This window comes from Ursus arctos, unplaced genomic scaffold, assembly GCF_023065955.2.
Source record: "Ursus arctos isolate Adak ecotype North America unplaced genomic scaffold, UrsArc2.0 scaffold_208, whole genome shotgun sequence".
In the NCBI taxonomy this organism is placed as follows: Eukaryota; Metazoa; Chordata; class Mammalia; order Carnivora; family Ursidae; genus Ursus; species Ursus arctos.
In genome coordinates, this window is record NW_026622884.1 from 1 (window position 1) to 23,400 (window position 23,400).

The 23,400-nt window shown below is 44.6% G+C and overlaps 1 protein-coding gene across 11 annotated transcripts in view; it reads left to right on the forward strand.

The window, feature by feature from the left end:
• The first annotated feature begins 50 nt into the window (after positions 1–50).
• The window catches only part of LOC125280987 (transport and Golgi organization protein 1 homolog), a 30,363-nt gene continuing 7,013 nt past the window's right edge, over positions 51–23,400 (forward strand). Inside the window, exons 1-13 of one of the 11 annotated variants that reach the window (XM_057316122.1) lie at positions 58–832; positions 5,134–5,265; positions 9,580–9,601; positions 11,325–11,413; positions 11,647–11,724; positions 12,053–12,163; positions 12,753–12,816; positions 12,984–13,122; positions 15,143–15,244; positions 15,923–15,976; positions 16,080–16,115; positions 16,195–16,262; positions 16,386–16,405. In XM_057316122.1, the coding sequence (XP_057172105.1) occupies positions 563–832; positions 5,134–5,265; positions 9,580–9,601; positions 11,325–11,413; positions 11,647–11,724; positions 12,053–12,163; positions 12,753–12,816; positions 12,984–13,122; positions 15,143–15,244; positions 15,923–15,976; positions 16,080–16,107 (1,089 nt within the window). In that variant the 5' untranslated portion in view covers positions 58–562 and the 3' untranslated portion in view covers positions 16,108–16,115; positions 16,195–16,262; positions 16,386–16,405. The other 10 variants (XM_057316121.1, XM_057316129.1, XM_057316126.1 and 7 more) reach the window with 10 other exon arrangements.

The following is a 23,400-nucleotide window of genomic DNA, read 5'->3' on the forward strand; positions in this document are numbered from 1 at the left end:
AAGATAAAATGAACTTGTGGGACTTCATCAAGATAAAAAGCTTCGGCACAGCCAAGGAAACAGTCAAAAAAACTAAGAGGCAGCCCACGGAATGGGAGAATATATTTGCAAATGATGCTACAGATAAAAGACTGGTATCCAAGATCTACAAAGAAGTTCTCAAACTGAATATGTGAGAAACAAATCATAAAATGGGCAGAAGATAGGAACAGACACTTTTTCAATGAAGACATACAAATGGCTAACAGACACATGAAAAAATGTTCAAAATCATAGCCATCAGGGAAACTCAAATCAAAACCACACTGAGATACCACCTTATGCCAGTTAGAATGGCAAAAATAACAAGGCGAGAAACAACAATTGGTGGAGAGGATGTGGAGAAAGGGGAAACCTCCTACATTGTTGGTAGGAACGCAAGTTGGTACAGCCACTCTGGAAAACAGTGTGGAAGTCCCTTAAAAAGTTAAAAATTGAGGTACCCTATGACCCAGCCATTGCACTACTGGGTATTTACCCCAAAGATGCAGACGTAGTGAAGAGAAGGGCCATATGCACCCCAATGTTCATAGCAGAATTGTCCACAATAGCTAAATCGTGGAAGGAACCGAGATGCCCTTCAACAGATGACTGGATTAAGAAGTTGTGGTCCATATATACAATGGAATATTACTCCGCTATCAGAAAGAACGAGTTCTCAACACTTACTGCAACATGGACGGCACTGCAAGAGACAATGCTAAGTGAAATAAGTCAAGCAGAGAAAGAATTATCTTATGGTTTCTCTCATCTATGGAAGATAAGAACTAGGATGATCGCTAAGGGAAGAAAGGTATAAAGAATGGGGGGTAATCAGAAGGGGGAATGAAGCATGAGAGACTGTGGACTCTGAGAAACAAACTGAGGGCCTCAGAGGGGAGGGGGTGGGGGAATTGGATAGACTGGTGATGGGTAGTAAGGAGGGCGCGTATAGCATGGTGCACTGGGTGTTATACGCAACTAATGAATTATCAAACTTTACATCAGAAACCAGGGATGTACTGTATGGTGACTAACATAATATAATTAAAAAACATTAAAATTAAATAAATAAATACATAAATAAAAAATAGAAAAAAAGAGGGAACAGGGACCTGGGTTGGGAGGGAGCAGAAACAAGAAGGTCTGCCAACGTTCCAGAGAAGACCTGTCGTTGGGATGGTGTGTGGTGAGACGACAGTTGGGAAGGGGATACTTACAAACGAGGTCACACGGGGTGTCCATTATGATGTACCAGGGGCAAAGGCAGCTGATTGGTCGAGAGAAAGTATACAGCCTCTGTGTTGCTAAGGATACCTTCAGTCAGGTTAAGGCTTGGAAGAAGGTGGATCCTCCTCCAATCGTTTAACCTGCTACTGTATCCTGCTGACCTAGTGATTTACTAACCTGCTGACCTACTAACCTTTCTGAACCCTCCTGCCTCCCCTTGAGTACTTGATCTGACCCTGACACTGTCCAAGACCTCCTCTTGTCCTGACAAACACCTTCCCCAATCCTACCCTCTATTTCCACCTTACCCCCATCCCTATTTACCACCCTATCCCCTCCCACCACTCCCTACCCCACCCACCCCCACTCCCACACCACCCCCGATCTCCACCTCCTCCCTGGTGCCCCAGTGCCCCTTGAAAGGACCAAGACATGAAGGTGCAGAGACTGTTCTGGCTGCTCTTGCTCCGGTGTCCCGGTTCCCCAAACCCAAATCTGAGTAAACATGGCACTTCAGTGGTGTCTTCCTTCTTTTCTTTTTTTTAAGATTTGATTTATTTGAGAGAGAGAAAGGGCACAGGTGCAGAGGGAAGGGCAGAGGGTGAGGGACAGAGAGAATCCCAAGCCAGCTGTGTGGTGAGCCCAGAGCCTAAAGAGGGGCTCAATCTCAGGACCATGAGATCACGACTTGATCCAAACCAAGACTTTGTCACTTAACTGACTGAGCCACCCAGGTGCCCCAAAGCTGCTGGTAGTGTCTTCCTTCCTAGTGGGTTCTTTGACACGGTGGTTAAATAACAGCTTTTTCCTGGGGTTCTTGATGGGAACTTCAGAAGACCTTCACATTTCCCTGAAGACCGAGCACCACAGGGCAGGTTTCTCGGTCAGCCTGAAGGGGTTGTGGCCACAACTGTCCACACCAAGTTCTACATCCTGTCTGCGCTGCTTGGTCCAAAAACCACAGTGCTGGCAGGATGGAAACCTGAAAATACTAGGTTTATGGTGTCAAGAAGGAAGGATTTGTGAAGATACGAAAAGCCATTGAGCTCTTTGTCTTAAAGAGGGGGCTTAGATGATATGTACATTATATCTCATTAAAATTGTCCTTAAAAATGTCAGGAACTCGAATTTAATAGGAACTATGGGTATTAGACTGGCTTCTGGAAGCCCGGTGAAGCTGCTGCTTCAAGCCTTGTAAGTTTAGGGTCCATCTTATGTGTAGTTTGTTTTCCTATCAGCACATTGTTGATATTTGTGGAGTTTGGCAGCCCTGGGAACAAAGATATCTCAAGCATTGGTGTTGGGACTAGAGTGTTAAAAAGTGAAATGTCCTGGGCGCCTGAGTAGCGCAGTCATTAAAGCGTCTGCCTTCGGCTCAGGGCGTGATCCCAGCGTACCGGGATCGAGTCCCACATCGGGCTTCTCCGCTATGAGCCTGCTTCTTCCTCTCCCATTCCCCCTGCTGTGTTCCCTCTCTCACTGGCTGTCTCTCTGTCACTCTGTCACATAAATAAATAAAATCTTTAAAAAAAAAAAAAGTGAAATGTCCTTTGTGCTCCATGCTTCCTGGTTTGTTGACTTTTAACAAGTTCTGAGTCAGCCCTTTCCTTCTGGTCTTGGAGGCTGTCCCCAGGGACTCTGTGTCCCACCAGGTCCATGGGAGCCCTGAGACGCCCAGCAGACACTAAGTGACCTTATTCTGCTGAGACATTTGTCATGGGAAAATCACTAGGAGTGGTGGGATCAGGAAGTGAATGAGTTGTCGTCCTTTCTTAGGCCAAGTATGTACAGAGTGTTGATTTCCCCAAAGTAAAAAGGTCCTGAACGTCCTTAGGATTGTCCAAATATAAAGAAATACCTGGTTTCCAGTGTGAATATTTCATTTTGTCATTAAAAAGTAAAACCTGTACCCTCAGGAGAGAAAGAAAGAGACAGACAGGGAACACCCCTAGAAATAAGTAGACTTCTTTAGATCGGCTTGCACCAGATTCTTACAGAGAGATCTGGAAAGTGTCAGTAGTCAGGAAGGATCCTTATATTGAGGCAGAATCATTCCACACAAATACCTCCAGTCAAAATAGACTCTGTTCTGTTTCTTTTGAGTCTTCAAAGGAGGACATTTCTTGGTAGTCTTGATTGGAATTATTCCCCTCTACCCAGTCATCATCTCAACTGCATCAGTTCAGCTTTCTCACCCTGCCTCATTTCTGGGCTCTTGCATGAACTAACTGGTCTTGCATTTCCCACCTCCACCTGCTCATGGCCACTGTCTCTGAAAACCTAGTGTTATTGGCCCCATTGGATGTCATCCAGTTAAGAGTCAGCTGCTGGTCAGCATCCAGACAGCTGCCAGATGTACCGAGTGCCCACGACTGGGCGTGTTTTACATTCATGACAAGATGGCCTCTGTCTTGTGTGCAATTGATCCCCGTGATCAACCATAGTGCTGACAGCTACTGCTCTCTTTCAGACAGTGGCTATTCAAAGACAGTGTATGTTTCCACCAGCACACATTTTCCTGACCTCAGCAGTGAGGGCTGAAGATGGAAATGTTATAGATTTCAGGGGCTACTTTCTAGAGAGTTGTGTTTGCACAAAATTCAAGCTTGGTGTGAGTTAGTACAAATTGCATCGTGAACGTCTTTTCTCCTGAAATACTTATAACTCTAGTTTTTGTAAAATGAGATGTGTTCTTTATTTTGGGGTCCATATCTAGGAATTTAGTATTCTTTTAGAATTCAGGGGCCTCTGGATGGTTCATGCAGTTAAACGTCTACCTTAGGCTTGGGTCATGATCCCAGGGTCCTGGGATTGAGCCCTGTCTGGCTTCCTGTTCAGAGGCAGTCGGCTTCCTCCTTTCCCTCTGCCCCTCCCCCAGCTCATGCTCTCTCTCTCTTTCAAATAAATAAATGCAATCTTTTATTTTAATGTTTTCTCTCTTTAAAAAGTTAAATTTTATAATTGCTACTGACTGATTTAGTTACAATACTAAGAAATAGGAACATGGATTCCTTTCATTGGCTTTTTGGAGATAGGTGTTCGAGTAACTAAAACCTCACAGATATCCTCAAAATATACAAGATCACCTGATGATGCAAATCTTTATGTACTTCAGAAATCTGATGTTTTGGACTGTGATTCAGAAACAAAGTGAGCATTGAAAGAAAACATCAATGTTTTCAGAAACCAAACAATAACTATAATTTATTTTTGTTGGAATAACAATCCCATGTTATATTAATGAGTTAATGAGAAACCTGTCTGTCTCACTTATGTCCTTATCTGAACATCTGTCCATATAACATTCTCATTTTTATCTCTAGTACATGTTTTATTCTTGCTTTCTCTTGTTTTTCCATACATGTTGGGTGTATTTTTTGAAATGTTCCAAAGGAGTTTATCCAGGTCCTTCATGGATGTACAATAGAAGTCACTGACTTCTTACCTACTCTAAATTTACATTTACTTGCATTGTCTATTTTATTTTGACTTATAAATTCTTAAGTTCTGTTAGCTATAGAAAAAATATCTGCAATGTGCTTGTAGGGAAAATAAAATCTCTTAAGATTTGCCTATTAGATTTTTCCTACAGCTTCCATGTTGTATGATCACAACATCTTTTTAAAGAATACAGTTTGTTGATATTTGACATAGGTAAGCAGCAATGAAACCATCACCAAGTAAGAGAGCAAACACACTCATCAGTCCCCAAAGTTGGCCCCTGCTCCTTTGTAATCCCTCTGTGCTCCTTCTCCTCCAGGAGGAGGCAGTTGAGAGGTGTGCTTACTTCCTGGAGGCTGGTGGGGAGTCTGTGAAGTTGATTCCTTGTGACATATACATTGTGAATGTCGTTGAGATTCTTCATTATCTCAAATGTTGTTTCAGCTTGTCCACGTTGTGCCTGACCGTTTCATTCTCGGCCTTGATGGGGCTGGAGTTCTGTGGAACTTTGCCATTCTTACTGGCTATTTGGGCATTTGTGCCTTTCTCATTTACATCTGGAGAACCGTCCTCGCTGTAAGTATACCAAAGTACCTGATATACTTTTATTCATAAATAAGCAGAAAATTTTATAGTCACTGGACATTTTTATATCCATTCAGTACTAAAAATTTCCCTCTAATAATGTCAATTTTGATTATCACCTAGATTGAAATAGTTTTAAATTTCTTTTTTTTGGAACATTACACAGTATTTTATTTTCTTTAATGTTTTTTTTTTTATTATGTTAGTCACCATGCACATCCCTGGTTTTTGATGTAAAGTTCGATGATTCTTTAGTTGCGTATAACACCCAGTGCACCATGCAAAACATGCCCTCCTTACTACCCATCACCAGCCTATCCCATTCCCCCACCCGTCTCCCCTCTGAAGCCCTCAGTTTGTTTCTCAGAGTCCATAGTCTCCCATGCTTCATTCCCCCTTCCGATTACCCCCCCTTTCTTTATCCCTTTCTTCCCCTAGCGATCATCCTAGTTCTTATGTTCCATAGATGAGAGAAATCATATGATAATTGTCTTTCTCTGCTTGACTTATTTCACTTAGCATTATCTCCTCCAGTGCCGTCCATGTTGCAGCAAGTGTTGAGAATTAGTTCTTTCTGATAGCGGAGTAATATTCCATTGTATATATGGACCACAACTTCTTAATCCAGTCATCTGTTGAAGGGCATCTCGGTTCCTTCCACGATTTGGCTATCGTGGACAATGCTGCTATGAGCATTGGGGTTCATATGGCCCTTCTCTTCACTACGTTTGTATCTTTGGGGTAAATACTCAGTAGTGCAATGGCTGGATCATAGGGTAGCTCAATTTTTAACTTTTTAAGGGACCTCCACACTGTTTTGGGAGTGGCTGTACCAACTTGCATTCCCACCAACAATGTAGGAGGGATCCCCTTTCTGCACATCCTCTCCAGCAATTGTTGTCTCTTGCCTTGTCAGTTTTTGCCATTGTAACTGGCGTAGGGTGGTATCTTAGTGTGGTTTTGATTTGAGTTTCCCTGATGGCTAATGATTTTGAACATTTTTTCATGTGTCTGTTAGCCATTTGTATGTCCTCACTGGAAAAGTGTCTGTTCATATCTTCGGCCCATTTTATGATTTGTTTACTTGTTTCTCGCCTATTGAGTTTGAGAAGTTCTTTGCAGATCTTGGATACCAGTCTTTTATCTGTAGTATCTTTTGCAAATATATTCTCCCATTCCGTGGGCTGCCTCTTAGTTTTTTTGACTGTTTCCTTGGCTGTGCCGAAGCTTTTTATCTTGATGAAGTCCCACAAGTTCATTTTATCTTTTGTTTCTCTTGCCTTTGGAGATGTGTCATGAAAAAGGTTGCTTTGGCCAAAATAGTTTTAAATTTCTATTGAGGTGCCTTCTTGATCCATACGTGTGTTTTTCTTTATGTTCAAGCATAATTAGCAAACGGTGTAATATTAGTTTCAGGTGTACAACATGATTCAACAATCCTATACATTTCTCAGTGCTCATCACAATAAGTGTACTCTCAATCCCTTTCACCTCTTTCACCCTTTCCTCCTCTTACCCTCCAACCCATGTGTTCTTCAGAAGTGTGTTGTTTAATCTCCATTGTTTGGTCATTCTCCAGCTATCTTTATGTTCTTGATGTCTAGTTTGAGTGATTTGTGGTCTGAGAACATACTTCCTGTGGTTTCTATTCCTTTGGTTGTTCAGATGTATCTTATGGCCCCGAGTATGGCCTCTCTCAGTGACTTTTCCATGGGAGATTGTGAAGAATGTCTGTACTTCTGTTGTTGAATGAAGTATTCTGCAGATGTTAATGGCTGCCGTGGATTGGTGATGCTGTTCAGTTCACCTGTGTTCTCATGGAACTTCTGTATCTGCTGGATCTGTCAATGACCGATAAGAGGATTTTGAATTCTCCAGCAGTAGGAGTGGATTCATCTATTCCCACCAGCAATATTTTCAGTTTCTGCCTCATGTACTTTGACTCTCTGTTGTTAATGCACGCACATTAGAAATTGTTATGTCTTTTTGGAGAATTGACCCCTTTACCATTGAAGTAATGACTGTCACTACCCCTGACAGTTTTCCTTACCCTGTAGTGTGTTTTGAAGGATCATTTCAATGGCCGGGTTTCTAGTTTGATGTTTCTTTTAACACTGTAAACATTTTGTCCTTCTTGATGGCATGGTTTCTGAGAAGTGTGATGTAGTTCTTATCCTTGTTCCTCTTGGGTAAGGTGTTATTGCTCCCCTCCACCTCCTTCAGACACCTAGCCCAACCCCTGCTCCAGATTTCCAGAATAGTTTCTTTGTCTTTAATGATCTGTAGCTGAATAGTCTAGATCAGGCATTGTTAGTGTTTTTTGTTTGTTAGTTGTTTGTGTGTTTGTTTTGGTATTTATCTGGCTTTCGATGTTTTGAGCTTCCTGGATCTGTGATTTGGTGACTATATTAATTTTGGAAAATCCTCAGTCATTGCTTCAAATATCTCTCCCTTCTCTCCTGTAGGAATAGGTATTCCTATAATTTGTGTGTTACATGTTTTGTATTTGTCCCACTAGTCTTGGATTTTCTGTGCCGTCTTTGTAATTTTTGTCTTTGTGTTCTCTTTTGGAATTTTCTACTGGAATTTCTTTAGGCTCAATGATTCTTTCCTCTGGTATGTTGAGTCTGTTAAGGAACCCATCAAAGGCATTCTTGATTTCTGCTATGGTGTTGTTGTCTAGAATTACATTAAAATCTTAGAGTTTCATCTCTCTGTGTACATTCACCATCTCTTCTTCCTATTGTCCATTTTATTCTGAGATCCAGTATCATACATGGAAGGGACTTGTAATTCCTAGCCTGCTTAATCCCATCATCTCTGCCATGGGAAGTGTGTTTCTAGTGCTTGCTGTTGTGGTTTTTACCTGTAGTGTGCCCTGTAAGGTTGTGTTGAAAGGTAGGTATTGTGTCCTAGTAAAGAAACTTAGATAAGTGGACTTTAGGGTGATGTTTTCTACTTAACTGGCTAGGGGTTAGACTGAGTTTACTCCCAGGTGAGACAGGGAGGAGAGAGCACTGGAGTTGAGTATTTGCCCTCAGCTCTATTGCTTAGTCTTTGGGAAACCCCCAATTAGGCTCTGGTGACATATTTCACTTGAGGGCAGACCTTTCTGAGAAGAACAGAAAGCTTTTGAGTTTATTTCTAAATGGGAATTTTCTCCCTGTCCCGGCCAATGGAGAAAGCTTCCCTTCAGAAAGAAAACAAAAATATTAAGTATTTGGTGTGCCCCATCCATCTTTTCACTTTTCCCGCCTGTGGGGCTGGGTGACAAGGGCCACGGAAGCTCAGAGGTTCCTAAGCAGCACGTGAAATTAATGGAATAGCCATGATTTTCTGTTTGCCCTCCACTGATGCACATTCCCCAACAACATTATCATGACTGGCTTGTTGATAGTGTGCTGGTATTCCAATATCCTGGCAAGATTTGGGGGCTGGCCTCAGCCTCTCATCATCCTGTAAAACTTTTGAACGGGGAAATATGCTAATGGTGTCAAAATGGGGTCTTGCCTAGATTTTATTGAGCTATAATTTATCTGGGTGACTCGATTCTGGGGAGCCTGGTTCCCCTTTTTCGAAACATCAGCTGTCATTTCTGTTGTTGCTCATGCTTCATCACTCGCCACGTGCCACTCTTTTTCTCGTCGATGGCTTTCATTTCTTTTTGATGACCCTCCATTTGTAGTAGTCTGGGAAAATTCATAACACCTTGTGTGCTGTAACTGCATGTGAATTCAGCAAATAGCCAAGTCTTTGTAAGATTTCAGAAAGGCTTTCTAGAGAAGGCAAGAAGCATATCTTTCTCAGAGTTTTTGCTTGTTCGCCTTCCTCCCTACCGGCCTGCCTTCCTTTCTTTCTTCCTTCCTTCCATTTTATATCTTTCAGGATTGAACAATAATCCCAGGTTCTAAACTTCAGTGTGGATATTGGTTACAAAACAGTTAGGGAAACGATGAATTAATGATTATTTTTTAAATGTCCACCCGATCCCTTGTCAAAATTGAATAGGGTGAACGTTCATTTAATAGAATGTGAATAGATTTTGAGGTAAAACGTAAGTTATACACCTTTGTGCTCTTTATCAAAAATGAATTGTGAACTATGATGACTCAGAGAAAGTCATAGATGAGTTTCATAGTTAGAAATGCTAATTTTGTCTTCTTTCTAATCCTGTGAATTCATTCTGCTAAGTAAAATGATTACTGTAACTTCTTTGGATTACTATTTCAGTATTTATCTGAACTGTAGATTTTTTCTAGTAATATGTTTTGACATCAAACTTAATTTTGTTTCTTCCACTCTTAGATTGCCCCTCGACAATATGAAGGTAAGATTTCTGGCTTTAGTTTTCTTTGTAATAAATTCTCAGTACCGGTGTTTGATGTGGGTGTAATTTGACTAGGGATAAATGTGGTGACTTCTGATGTCTAATTGACTTGTTAAGTCTTGAAAATCTTTCTCTTCTCCATGTGGAGTCTAAGTGATAATGTGGAGGGTGTTGCCATCTCTTAGGAGACCAGGAGGAGGAACACCTCATGGGAGGAGGGAGAACAAAAAGGGTGTAATTTTGCAGAGAGAAGTTTAGGAGGCAAGTGAGGATAGGAGCCTGAGGTCTGGAGTGGGTACTTTGCCATGACCTGGCTCTTGGTGAAATGTGACGATGAGAAAACACTCTGAGTCTATCAAGCAGGCTACACTTGGAGAAGAAGACAGGTATTGCCAGGCAGAGTGTGTGTCACAAGAGAGGTTTAAAGCATGCTTTTGAGTCTGAAGTGGAGGGAGCCTTTCCTGCCAGGGGAGAAGGAGTGGAAAGGAACGTGTGCCAGGGGTGGTAATGTATTGTGTCCGGGCCTCATGGATTGTGGTGATTCCATGGTGCTGTCTGACGGCCGAGGTGGCTGCCTGGCACTTAGCAAACCCTCGAATGCTGGTGTTTGTCCCTGTGAGTGCAGCAGTGGTGGTGGTGAGAAGAGAGATCTCGGGGCACGAGAGCACTCACATTGGGCCAATAGAAGAGAATCTGCACTTGAGGTAAGATGAGAGACTTATTATTTTTTGAAAGATTTGGTTTATTCACTTGACAGAGAGAGAGCACAAGCAGGCAGAGTGGAAGGCAGAGGGAGAGGGCGAAGCAGGCTCCCAGTTGAGCAGAGAGCTGGATGTGGGACTGGATCCCAGGGCCCCGGGATCATGACCTGAGCTGAAGGCAGTCACTTAACCAACTGAGGCACCCAGGTGCCCCAAGATGAGAGAATTAAGTGCCTGTTAGAGGAGTCTGTGTTCTAGAGCTTACAGGTGTTATCCACTTGTGATAGGGAGCTTCATGAGGGTTGTTTTCCCTTAAGGATGGAGGGTGGCATTCTCAAGTTGGGCTGAGAAAACCTTGTGTTCCAGGGAGTGTGAGTTACCAGGCACTCCAGAGACTCTGTGTAACATGGAGAGTGTACCCAAGTGTGTTTGATTCCAAAGATCTGGTCCTCCAGAGCCCCCAGCCTGGGGTTCCTGAAAGGCAATCTGTGAGCAGCAGGAAGTCATGGAAGGCCTTTGAGTAGCCACTCAGTTGACATTTTGAGCTTTCCTTGTGTGGAATTCCAAGTAGGACCTGGAAGTAGACGTGGCGCTGAGCAGGAGCAAAGGATGGTTTTGTTCATTTTGGGTTGTTTGCAGGGACCTACTTACGTACCTTAATCATTGGAGGAGAGAGATGTTAGTTGAAAGGATGCTTGATTTTTCTGTTACATCTCTGGTGATGACATAAGTATTTGCAGTGATTGAATTTTCCAAGAATGATGCTTACAGATGGGAGAAAAATAGAAGACATTTGATTGTGTTTCTCTATTTCTGAAAACATTTTAAGTAGGAATCTCCCTGAAATAGGTTGTCTTAGGTTTCAAATGCTGCTAAACCTTGCTTTTTCAGGCACAATGGGAATGCTATCAAGTTAGTTACACCCAAGTGTCCAAGAATGTGTCTCTGGGGCTATTACAGTGGGATTATTCGATGTCACTGGTTTTGCTAATTATCTTAGAAATTCTTTTTTCTCCTTTTAGTTACTTTACAACAAATAGCTGAAAAGATCCATCGGCTTAAAAATGAAAACAGGGAACTTGCTAAAGAAATATCCATTTGGGAGGAGAAGGTATCAGTGCCCTTTCAAATATTTTTTGTGATTTCATTTTGGTTACTTCCCCCTCTGGTAGTTCATCCTATTGACCTATTTCACGTGACCCACAAATGATCGCGATTCAAGAGAAGCTTCACAAGTGTAGAGCACTGCCTCTCTATCCGAGAAAGGAGTCACACAGCGTTAGATAGCTTTGTCTAACACTCTGCTATTTTTGAATTCTGATTCCCTTTTCGTATATTTTATAGATCAGGGAAAGAAAGAAACATCGCGCAGAAATGAAGAGAGAACATCAGTTTCTCTCTGACAAAATTCTTAAATTGAAGGTAAGGATCCCTTCTTTGCCTGAATTGTGTTCTAACAACAGAAATAAAAGTAATGAATTATTATTATTATTATTATTATTATTATTATTATTTTAAAGATTGATTTGCGAGAGAGAAAGAGCGAGTGGAGGGGGGCAGAGGGAGAGAGAGAATCCCAAGGAGACTCCATGCTGAGTGTGTAGGCTGACGCAGGGGTCAGTCCCATGACTCTGAGGTGGGGACTGGAGCCAAAATGAAAGCAGGAGTTGGACCTACTGCGACACCCAGATGCCACCCACGTGCCCTAAGTGATGAATTATTATTACTCATTCAATATGTTTTGTTGAAGGAGAACATCGGAAAGGTTGAACGGGTTAATGCAAATTTAAGTGTCGCCCTTCATTTCAAGCGGACTATGTTGCAAGCTATGAGAGAGAAGAATGTCAAGAATGAGGACATGGTAAGAGTTGGCTGTTGAGATTTACCTTAACGTGGCTCGGGAGGCTTTTGGTCATTGGGTGAGGGGAGGGCCGCGTATTCGCTTGCTGTTTACCACAGTAGAGAGTGGGCATCTGGGAACTGAAACTCCTACCGAACAGTGAGCTGGAATTTCACTTAGGACCATCACGATGAGGTCTGCTATTTCAAGGACTAGGAAGTATGGTTTATTTCACAGCTAGGTAATTATCACATCGTTCAGCCCTGCCCTCCAAGATATGCAGAAAATCCCACAAGATACTTGAGTTATGAAGGGTGATAGCCAGCCAAATTGTATAGTCCCTTCCTGTCAATGCTGAAGAGAGAATTTTCAATGTTAATAGGGGAAGATATGTACATATATAATTTATGTATATAATTAGGTATATGTGTTTGTGTGTGTTTGTGTATATGTGTGTATACAAAAGTGTGGGTCTCCTTACTTTCTCCTTGTTCTATTTATGCCTCAAGGGCTTTCTTTGTTGCACTGCATGATCCCGTTCTGTTAGGTGCACTCACATTGTTCTGTGATCATGATTTCTTGAATGTCTTTCCTCATATCCGTCTTCAAGGCCCAAGATGCATTGGAGGATGAAGAGCAGGGAGACTTGGAGTCCAAAAAACGTGTACTGAAGGGTATGTTATTTTAGGGAAAGAAATCCCCAGATGCTGGCAATGAGTTTGCATTGGGAAGGGAAAGAATGCCTTCCCGCCTTCAAGGTCTTGCCCTTCTCCTTTCCCCAACAAAACCAAGTTCTCAGGTCACGTGCCCACTCATACAAAAGAAAACTCATCCTTTACAGAAAGCAAAAAGGTCCTGGAACAGAAGTGCAACGCCCTGAGTTCTTTGAAAGCAGCTAAGGAAGTGGAATTGAAGCTGCTAAGGAAGAAATTGGGTATCGTGGTGGATTTCTCTGAACGAAGAAAAGTGGCTGCCGAAGAGTAAGCTATTCCTGTGTTAATCGTCACAAACACTGTTGTATGAATTTATGTGGCAGCCAGGCTAGATAGTTGTAGTTCGTTGGGAATTGGATCTAGAGTATTTTTGCCAAATGCATTCTGTAGAAGTACCTGCCCTTCCTACCTTGATCTGTGCAACCTGCATTTTTGTTTCTGTTCCAACTGCTTGTCACACGTTGTGGTGTGATTCATTGGGGCAGAAGAGGGAAGGTACCAGCACTAATCAGCTTGATACCTGGATCCCCTCTGGGTCCATCTACATTGTCCTTTTGGTTTCAGTCTCATCACATGTTCTCATCAGCCCTGAATTCAGTCAGTTTCTTGTTCAGTACCAGACTTGGGTCAAGAATGTGTAGAGAAAAATGGAATTCTCTTGCTGCAGAAACAATGGGAATTTCTTTGTGGAAAGTGGGTTGGGGCTCCAGCAATACTGGATCCCTTCATCCAGTGTACAACCAAAATCGTTCACTGTGGCCCAATCCTAAGAAGGCCGGGGTATTTCCTGTCCACCTGATTTTGTAGGTGTAACTCTCCTGCGTCCCAAGCAAAGCCTGCAGTTTCACTAGGGGCTCACCTTTGCTGGCTGACCCTGAACAGCACTTGTTTCCTTCTAAGGCTGTGCTCATAAAGTCATTCAGTTTCTTTGCAGTTCACTTGCCTGTTCCAGAACTCATTGATGAGCCCTGGGGAGTTTGGCTCCCACTGCCAGGTTGGCTTTCTCCTGGGCTTCCTTCTTCTGCATCTGGTTCTCCTGTTTCTTCATGCGCTCCTTAGAAGTTGGGTGCATTCACTCACGAGTTTCCACTTTTGTACAGTACTTCCTCTATTTTCCTCAGGAGGAGAAAGTTCTCAGGACCTTAGAGTCCCTCATTCATGCTGAAAAGCAAAACTGTTCCCCCTCTTCCCTGGAGACTCAGCTTTGTGCTAATCCTTCCCACACCGGGGGTGGGGGCCGCTCTGTCTCACTGGCATCTTGGTTCTGTTCATCGGTAAGTTCTTTCTGGGGCAGGTACAGTGTCCTGACCACCTTTCTCTCTTCAACACCTCACAGCTGAACCACTACATTACAGCCACTCCACAGAGCATGTGCTGAAGGATTGCCTGAGAGACCAGAAGCAAATGCATGAGTCCTTCTCTGTCTAGAGCTTTTGTCTCAGTTTCTAAGAGTCTTTTTGCATGTGATTCTTGAGTAAATCAAGAATCACATTGAAACCCTTTAAATCAACACCATGAACAAAAGAGTCTGAGGGCGACACAGGAAACCAGCCTTTCTAAGCATCGCTCTTTGCTGCTTTCACTATCAGTGGACTCTGTTAAAGTAGGTTGACTCCATGCAGTTGATAGTTGTCCATCTGACATCTGTTGCCTGGAGATAACACCCTGACTGTGTGACAGTTCACATCATTTTATACTTCAGGACATACTGTCAGCACTAAGATTGGCCTTTTCCTCCACCAGGATCTTTGAAGGAGGAAGCAGGGGTTGTACTTCTAAACCCTAGAGATGTCTGGGAGTGAGTTACCATGCTGATGAAGCCGTACTCTGGAAGGCTTCCTTTTGGGCTGTCCGTGTCGGGCACAGCCTTGGTCTGAGGATCGGGGCTCCCCATGGAGGTGTAAGACTAATGATGGTCTCCTGCTTCATCCAAATAGTTTTCAGGCCTAGTTTCTCACTTTGAACTGAAATGAGCCTTCACCATCTCAGAGAAAGAAAGACCTATTCTGAGAGGGCACAAAGTGCAGTGTTATTTGGTGACTTGGTGATGAATGAATTGAAGTAGAGAAGTACAAAGACAGCTCTGATTGCAGGGGACGTGGCAGCAGCCAGAATCTGATTTTTCTTTAGCCCTAAATGGGGCCTTCAGTTCATTTCCCTGATGGTGTTCACAGTCTGTGCATTTATGGAAGCCATTCAAATCTAGGCCGCAAGTGTGCTGGGAGGAAAAACGGCAGGAAATCTGGACCTTGGCTACTGGTCTATGTATATACCTTTCCCATTTTAGGAAGCTGGAAAAGACACTTTATGAACTGGAGGCAACAAAGAATCAGCTGTCAGATGCCGAGGAAAATTTGAAAGTAACCAAAGAAGAAATGGACAAGTACAAGTGAGTTCAGACACCATACTAGCGGCTCCCGAAATCCTTGTTTACTTTGTATTTTTCACCTTTGTACAATGTCTAGACTCAACAAGTAATATAAACAAAAATTCAGGGGACATATCCAGAAAGAATTAACAGACCCAAAGAGATAAGTTTTAGAAAGAGCAAAACAACCATGTTAATAAACATGTCCTGATAACCAGCTCTGGCCTGACTCTGTGGAAACTTGTTCCACGCCAGAGTCCCTGGTTGTGGTGTCAATGGTGGTCATCTTGAGGAAAGCAGTTTGTCGTAGGATGAATCCTACCCATAAACACGGTAGTGCCATCTGATGGCGCTGGTCTTTGCAACCCTGGCAAACGTGGCGAGGATAGAAGTTAAAGGAGAATAGAGCTTCATGACGAAAGATACTTGTCATGTGATAAATTAGGGAAAGATTGAAAACGGGTAAGGAAATTATATCAAGTCTGAACCCTGCATGTGTGGAGAAATGAGTAAGGAAAGGATGTGACAATAGCTTTGATCCTGCTGTCCATGTATAGTCATGTGGAAGTGTTTCCTGTGTCAGGATCAATTGGATGAGGGGACAGATAACTGGAGGACGGCCACATGGGCCGATGATTTAAAATCACACCCAATATTGGGCTTTATCTGACGAAAGCAATTGTACCTGACAAACAACAGATCGGAGAGATGCAAGACCAGCTGCAGGAGGCAGAGCTCACCTTTGAACGCAAGGTAACCTGAGCTGTGCCCCAACAGGCCCCTTAGCCCCTCTGCAGGGGACGGAAGTGGCCCTTAGATCCCTGAACATGCGCTTTTGGTGTGTTGGCTTTTTCAGATCGCAGTTCATGAAAAGAATGCTGTAGGGAATTGGGTAAGTGTTTTCTTTTCCCTGCTCTCCATTTGGGGCACAGTCTGGCACAACTGAAGATGGGTGGGTTTTTCTCCCGCAGATCAAGGCTCGGGTTTGGGAGCGGAAGATACAGCAGCAGAGCAGGGAGAATGCCTACATGATACACAGGTGTGCGAGTCTGATGTGCCTTTTTACGGGTGTTTTGAGGGGTGACAACTACACTGTTTGGTGTCCAGTAGAGGACGTGGTGATGTAATTCTTATAGACGTCTGCTCTTTCTCTGTATTCAAGACTGCGCATGATGAAAGGACAGATGCTGCCTGAGGGATGCATGAGGCACGAAGCGATGCTGGGAAGACCTGAGATGTGGAGCCCTCCACGGAGAGGTAGGGAGCGCGCTGTGAAACAGGGCAGCCTGACTTCTGCTGGGAAAGCACACGGTGTCCTTCCCATTCCTGTGGGTGGTCATTGTGTGTCCTGGAGAGAATCACAAGCAGTACCTACGGACAGCAGGTTGTCTGAAGGGGTGACAGGTGGGTGTTTTCCTCAGATTCCCCCAGGCAGCAGGGCACCTGTCCCTGTGACAGGCGGAGCTCACGCCCGTCCCCTCACTGCAGAACCTCCCCCGCCCCCCACCACCGCCCAACTGAAGAGATGAGCCTGGAGGAGTCATGAGCCCCAGCTTCCTTCCCACCTTGACTCAGTGGTAAAGAGTTTTTGAGAAAAGAAAAAGACTATTTGAAAAAAAGTCATTTATTTACTCTTTATGGAGGTTCCTTTATTTTGGTTTTCTTTGCAATCTGCTGTACTGCATTTATCAGTGAGATGTGTGCATTTTACTCCTGTAATGTTATCAGTATGATGTCACAGCTTTACTTCTCAATCTCCTATTGTTTCTTTGCTCCCGACTATACGATCAGTCTACTCCATTTCTTCTGTTAAATGTTTCCATAATAGCCAGTCACACATGCTAGGCCTCATCTGTAGACTGAAAGATTGAACCATGAGCCTGTGGCTTGAGGAAGAATGCATGCTGTTCATTTTGAGGGTTTATTCATTTGTAGCTGGTTTCCCCGGAGCAGTCTACTGCTGTTTCTTTAGCTATGAAAGCACCTGAAGCAGATGGAGGACGGTGGTCCCTTCCTCGAGGGGGAGGGGCAAGTGTCCCCCTTGTCATCAGGGGTCAGCAGAGACATGAGGGAAATGCTCTGTGTCTAGGAAGGGACCCGAAAGTGGGAGAGGTTAGGACGTGGTAGGGGAGGGTTTGGAGGGTTGGGTTGAATTCTGCACAGTCAATGACAGTCTGAAACCACTTCCATGCATTCTAGGGCATTGGTCTGATGCTGAAGCTGGTGGGGCACCCATGAGGAACAACGGCACTGAGCCTAATAGAGACCCTGGGATGTACAAGGTAACTACCGTGGCCTTTTCCACTTTATTCAGAAACTTCCAATTTTGAGCAACACCGTGTCCTGGCCTTGTGTCTGTTGGGTGGGTCATCCAGTTTGTCTGTGGCGTCGTTCACCTCTCAAAATACAAGCAGCTCACCCAGGGGCTGACAGGCTTCTCCGTTACAAATCATCATCTTTGGGGGCCTCTCCCAAAGCCACAGGTGGTTAGCGGTGAAGGATGGCAGAACACTCACTGTGTGTGTGTCTCTGTGTGTGTGTGTGTGTGTGTGTGTGTGTGTGTGTGTGTACCCCTGCTCACCCATAGCGCACAAGGGGGAAATAACTCAAGGAAGATGACAGCTCACTGCACATGAAGTCTCTGGGCTGCCTGACTCCCATTGGGGTAGGTTTAGGTGCGATAGGTATTGTGTTCGTATTGCGGTTAGATAATTAACCTGTGACAAGGTCTGTGGTCATCCTCACAACTGGAAACCAGGGGAAGCTCTCCATCCACTTTTTATTATCTGCTATGCGGATTGGAATGTGCTTAGATAGGCCATGTTTTGTAAGTCACCCCTGTTTTACTTCTGCTGGTAAACGTGCTATACAGAATCCCTATACTTGTACACTTTCCACAACTATTTTGCATGATCAAAGCTGTTAGTGTCGTGTCACAAAACACACTGTGACACACACTTTCTGAAGGGGGGATGTTATCGATTATCTGCATGACCGGTGCCCCACAAGCCCTTCGGTTGGGCTTCTAGGAGCAGGTCGTTTGGTCCGAAGTCACAGTGAGAGCAGCTTTCTTCTCTCATCACACGTTCTCGAGTTTTCCATCGGAAAGCATACACAGTTTTGTGGATTCTCTAACTTATGCTTCCCATCTCAATTTCCTACTGGACAAAATTACTCTGGAACTCAGTGTGCTGAAATGTCCGAGTGACTGTGTTTTAAGATAAGCACAGCTGCTGAGTTATATATGGGTTATTGGTATCACATTCCTGTTGGAAAACACTTTTCCAATTCCCCTGTCAGATCACAGGCCCCTAATTCCTCAAGTGTGTTTGTGACCATGGCCAGAAACTGCAGAGAACAGAAGACCCTTGTGTCAGGAAGTGAGGCAGCGTGGGGACAGTCAGGGGCTTGCAGGCAAAGGATTCACCTCGAGTGGCTCGGATTCCTGAGAAGAAAGGGCAGTTTCATCACATTCTCTCTCTTGTTAACAAACCAAAATATTCTGTGTGGTTGAGGAGGAAAGATGAAGTGTTGTCCAGGATCCCGATGCTTCCGTGTCTGGAGTGTCCTGCCTTCACTAGTTTGCCATGCTCCTTTTTCATCTTTGAAGATGCTACTTCTTGCTAGTGACCATTGGCAGACATGGTTAGTGATGTTTGGTGACAGTAGGTTATTCCTGTAATATCCATTCCCCTCTCCCCCCTTGTTATAGTTGGCAGCAGTGGGGAGGGGTCAAGTGCTCTAGCTCGGATGCGGCTCTGCTGGAACGTGGTATTGGAGAAGGAGGCAGATGCTGAGAGCTCTTTCTTTGGGTTTCATCTCTTGGTGTTACAACTTCTGTCTGTCTCACCAAACTATTTTCCTGTCTGTCTGCAGGTGGGTCCGGATGTGAGAGGGTTTCCTCGGCCCACCTGCATGCCCTGCCCTATGGACCAAATTTACCAGGCTTCATTGGCTATGGGCCACCTCAGCCTCCTCCACCTTGGTCGACATGCGGGCCTCCCCTGTCCCTCGTTCCTCCACCATGTGGTAAGATGATCTGGATTGCATGATGTGAGTTGTAGCGCGTATTCATCCTGTACCTTCTGGTGTCGGTGGAGAAGATGTAGAGGAGGTACCACGAGGCTTTGCAATGCAAGGATCAACCTGAGTGAGGACACAGGAACATTCCTCAACTTTCTGTGGACATCCATTTCGTGGACTGTCTCATTTCACCATACAGAACTGGGCAGCAGGGGTCTGCCATTGAGAAGAAGTGTGACATTGTGCAATAGACAAACATAAAAGCATTGCCCAGGTGCCCTGCACAGACATGATGTTTTGGGCTCTGGGCTTAATGGAGCACAGTCTTTACATCACTTGCATGTGTGGAGGCCCCAGTTGTCCAGCGTTATTGATTAGTTCTGAAATCATCTCTACTGTGCGGAGTGGTCATATCCCCAAGGGTGAGGGACTGGTCTCTCCTTTGTCCACAGAGGTCAGCGGAGACCTGTGAGAAACGCTCTGCATCTGGAAGGGACCTGAGAGTGGGAGAGTAGACAGGCTGGGGCAGGTGTAGGGCTTTGGCTTAAATCTTGCGTGGCCAACACCCGTCTTAATCCACCTCTGTCTCTTCTAGGGCCTCGGTCCAATTCAGAAACCTGTGGTGCTCAAGGGGACAAAGGTGGCACCGTGCCCAAGAAGGACCCAGAGAAGGACAAGGTAAATACGGTGGCTGTTTCCAGTTGTAACCATTTCTGGAATCCTGTTCCTGTCTGGGCAGCACCGTGTCCTGGCCTTGTGTCTGTTGGGTGGGTCATCCAGTTTGTCTGTGGCGTCGTTCACCTCTCAAATACAAGCAGTTCACGCAGGGGCTGACAGGCTTCTCCGTTACAAATCATCATCTTTGGGGGCCTCTCCCAAAGCCACAGGTGGTTAGAGGTGAAGGATAGCAGAACACTCACTGTGTGTGTGTCTTGTGTGTGTGTGTTTGTGTGTGTGTGTGTGTGTGTGTTTGTGTACCCCTGCTCACCCATAGCGCACGTGGGGGAAATAACTCAAGGAGGATGACAGCTCACTGCACACGGAAGTCTCTGGGCTGCCTGACTGCCATTGGAGTACGTTCTGGTGTGATAGGTATTGTGTTCGTATTGCGGTTAGATGATTAACCTCTGACAAGATCTGTGGTCATCCTCACGACTGGAAACTAGGGGAAGCTCTACGTGCATTTTTTATTATCTGCTTTGCGGTGGAATATGCTTAGATAGGCTATGTTTCGTAAGTCATCCCTTTTTTACTTCTGCTGGTAAACACGCTGTACAGAATCCCTATACTTGTACCCTTTCCACAACTATTTTGCATGATCAAAGCTGTTAGTGTCGTGCCGCAAAACAGACTCTGACACACACGTTCTGAAGGGGGGACGTCAGTGATTATCTGCTGACCAGTGCCCCAAAAGTCCTTCAGTTGGGCTTCTAGGAGCAGGTCGTTTGGTCCTAAGTCACAGTGAGAGCAGGTTTCTTCTCTCATCACACGTTCTCGACTATTCCATCGGAAAGCGTATACAGTTTTGTTGATTTTCTAACTTATGCTTCCCATCTTAATTTCCTGTTGGACAAAATTACTCTGGAACTCAGTGTGCTGAAATGTCTGAGTGACTGTGTTTTAAGATAAGCACAGCTACTGAGATATATAAGGGTTATTGGTATCACGTTCCTTTTGGAAAACACTTTTCCAATTCCCCTGTCAGATCACAGGCCCCTAATTCCTCAAGTGTGTTTGTGGCCATGGACAGAAACTGCAGAGAGCAGAAGACCCTTGTGTCAGGAAGTGAGGCAGCGTGGGGACAGTCAGGGGCTTGCAGGCAAAGGATTCACCTCGAGTGGCTCGGATTCCTGAGAAGAAAGGGCAGTTTCATCGCATTCTGTCTCTTGTTAACAAACCAAAATATTCTGTGTGGTTGAGGAGGAAAGATGAAGTGTTGTCCAGGATCCCAATGCCTCCGTGTCTGGAGTGTACTGCCTCACTAGTTTGCCATGGTCCTTTTTCATCTTTGAAGATGCTACTTGTTGCTAGTGAATGTCAGAGGACATGGTTAGTGATGTTTGGTGACAGTAGGTTATTCCTGTAATATCCATTCCCCTCTCCCCCCTTGTTATAGTTGGCAGCAGTGGGGAGGGGTCAAGTGCTCTAGCACGGATGCGGCTCTGCTGGAACGTGGTATTGGAGAAGGAGGCAGATGCTGAGAGCTCTTTCTTTGGGTTTCATCTCTTGGTGTTACAACTTCTGTCTGTCTTACGAAACTATTTTCCTGTCTGTCTGCAGGTGGGTCCTGATGTGAGAGGCTTTCCTCAGCCCACCTGCATGCCCTCCCCTTTGGGCCAAACTATACCAGGATTCATTGGCTTTGGGCCACCTCAGCCTCCCTCACCTTTGTCGACAAGGGAGGCAACCACATTGTGCTCAGGCCACACCTCAGGCCCCACCTGCAGCACCATCTCCCTCTGTTATCTCTGCACCCTCTCATCTCCTCTGCTCACACACTCTTATCTGATGTGGGAAACAAAGACAGAAGAAAAATTGTTAAATTTCCTTACTTCCTAGAGCCCAAGTCCTTGAAACAGGCAGAGTGACATTCCTCTAGGGACTCAACTGCCTTGATGTTAATACTTTGCTAAGGCCTCTCTCCCTCTTTTCCTTTTACCAAACCTTCCTTTTCCTCTGAAGCTCTCTCTGCTTCCTCCTCTCTTAAACCTCTTGAAACCTGCCCCCTTTGAAGTTAAATCTCCTGAGGATCTAAATAGATCCCACATTTCCAACTTTTTTTTTTAAAGATTTTATTTATTTATTTGACAGAGATAGAGACAGCCAGCGAGAGAGGGAACACAAGCAGGGGGAGTGGGAGAGGAAGAAGCAGGCTCATAGCGGAGGAGCCTGATGTGGGGCTCGATCCCATAACACCGGGATCACGCCCCAAGCCGAAGGCAGTTGCTTAACCACTGTGCCACCCAGGCGCCCCCCAACTTTTTTTTTTTTTTTGACTACAGTTGACACACAATATTACATTAGTTTCAGGTGTACAACTTAGTGATTCTATAACTTTATACATTAGGCTATATTCACTACGAGTATAGCTACCGTCTATCCCATTACATCACTACGAACCATCATTGACTGTATTCCTTATGCTCTGCTTTTTATTCCCATGACTTACTCATTTCATTACTGGAGGCCTATATCTCCCTCTCCCCTTCACCCATTTTGCCCACCACATGATAGTGAGTGTGCTGTGTCTCCTTTGTTACAATATGTAGATGATTGGCATCTCTGCTCCCCTCCTCACACCTCTTCACAGGAAGACAGCATCCACCTGGGAAAACTTTTGGCCTTAAAAGGGTCATGCAGTCCCCAAAGAAAAACTGCAGTTTGCTCAAACTCAGCTTAGGTATTTAGGTCACCTGATCTCAGAACAAGGACAGTACCTGGATCCAGGTAGACTCAAGGCATCCTCAATTTCCCACAACCTAAAACTAAGCACCAATGACCAGGCTTTCCTGGACTGGCCGGCTACTGTCAACAGTGGATTCCAAACTTCTCTTTTAAGGCTCAGCTGCTGTACATTTTACTAAAACATGAGAAACCTAACACAATTATTCAGAAAGAGGGGGATGACACCGCTTTGAAACTTTAAACAAAAGTCTACCATTAGCCCCTGCCCTTGGAACTCCTAATGACCAACTTCCCTTTTTCATCTCTCTGATACGGAAGGGAATGTCCTTGCAGTGCTCACCCCAAAACACAAGGACCACCATCATCCCACAAGGTATAAGAGTCAATAGGTAGATGCTATGGCTGGGGGATACCCGCCTGCCTCAGAGCCATTCCTGCCACTGCCCTCTGGGATAAGGCCACTGAAGAATTCATCACACCATCCCCTTTAACCATCGCTGCACCCCATGTAGTAGAAGCCCTTCTGAACTCTCCTCACACTCAACATTTTCCAGACAGTCACCTCACCTCCTATGAAATCCTCCTGGTACCACTCCTCACATAACTCTTTCTGGTTCCAAAAGCCTCAACCCAGCCACCCTTCTCCCCTCCTTCACAGATGAAACCCCCCCACAGCCACTTCACACCGACAGGTCACCTGTTGACTCCCTGTGACAATTTTCAGCAAATTGCTCTAACCAAAGCACACT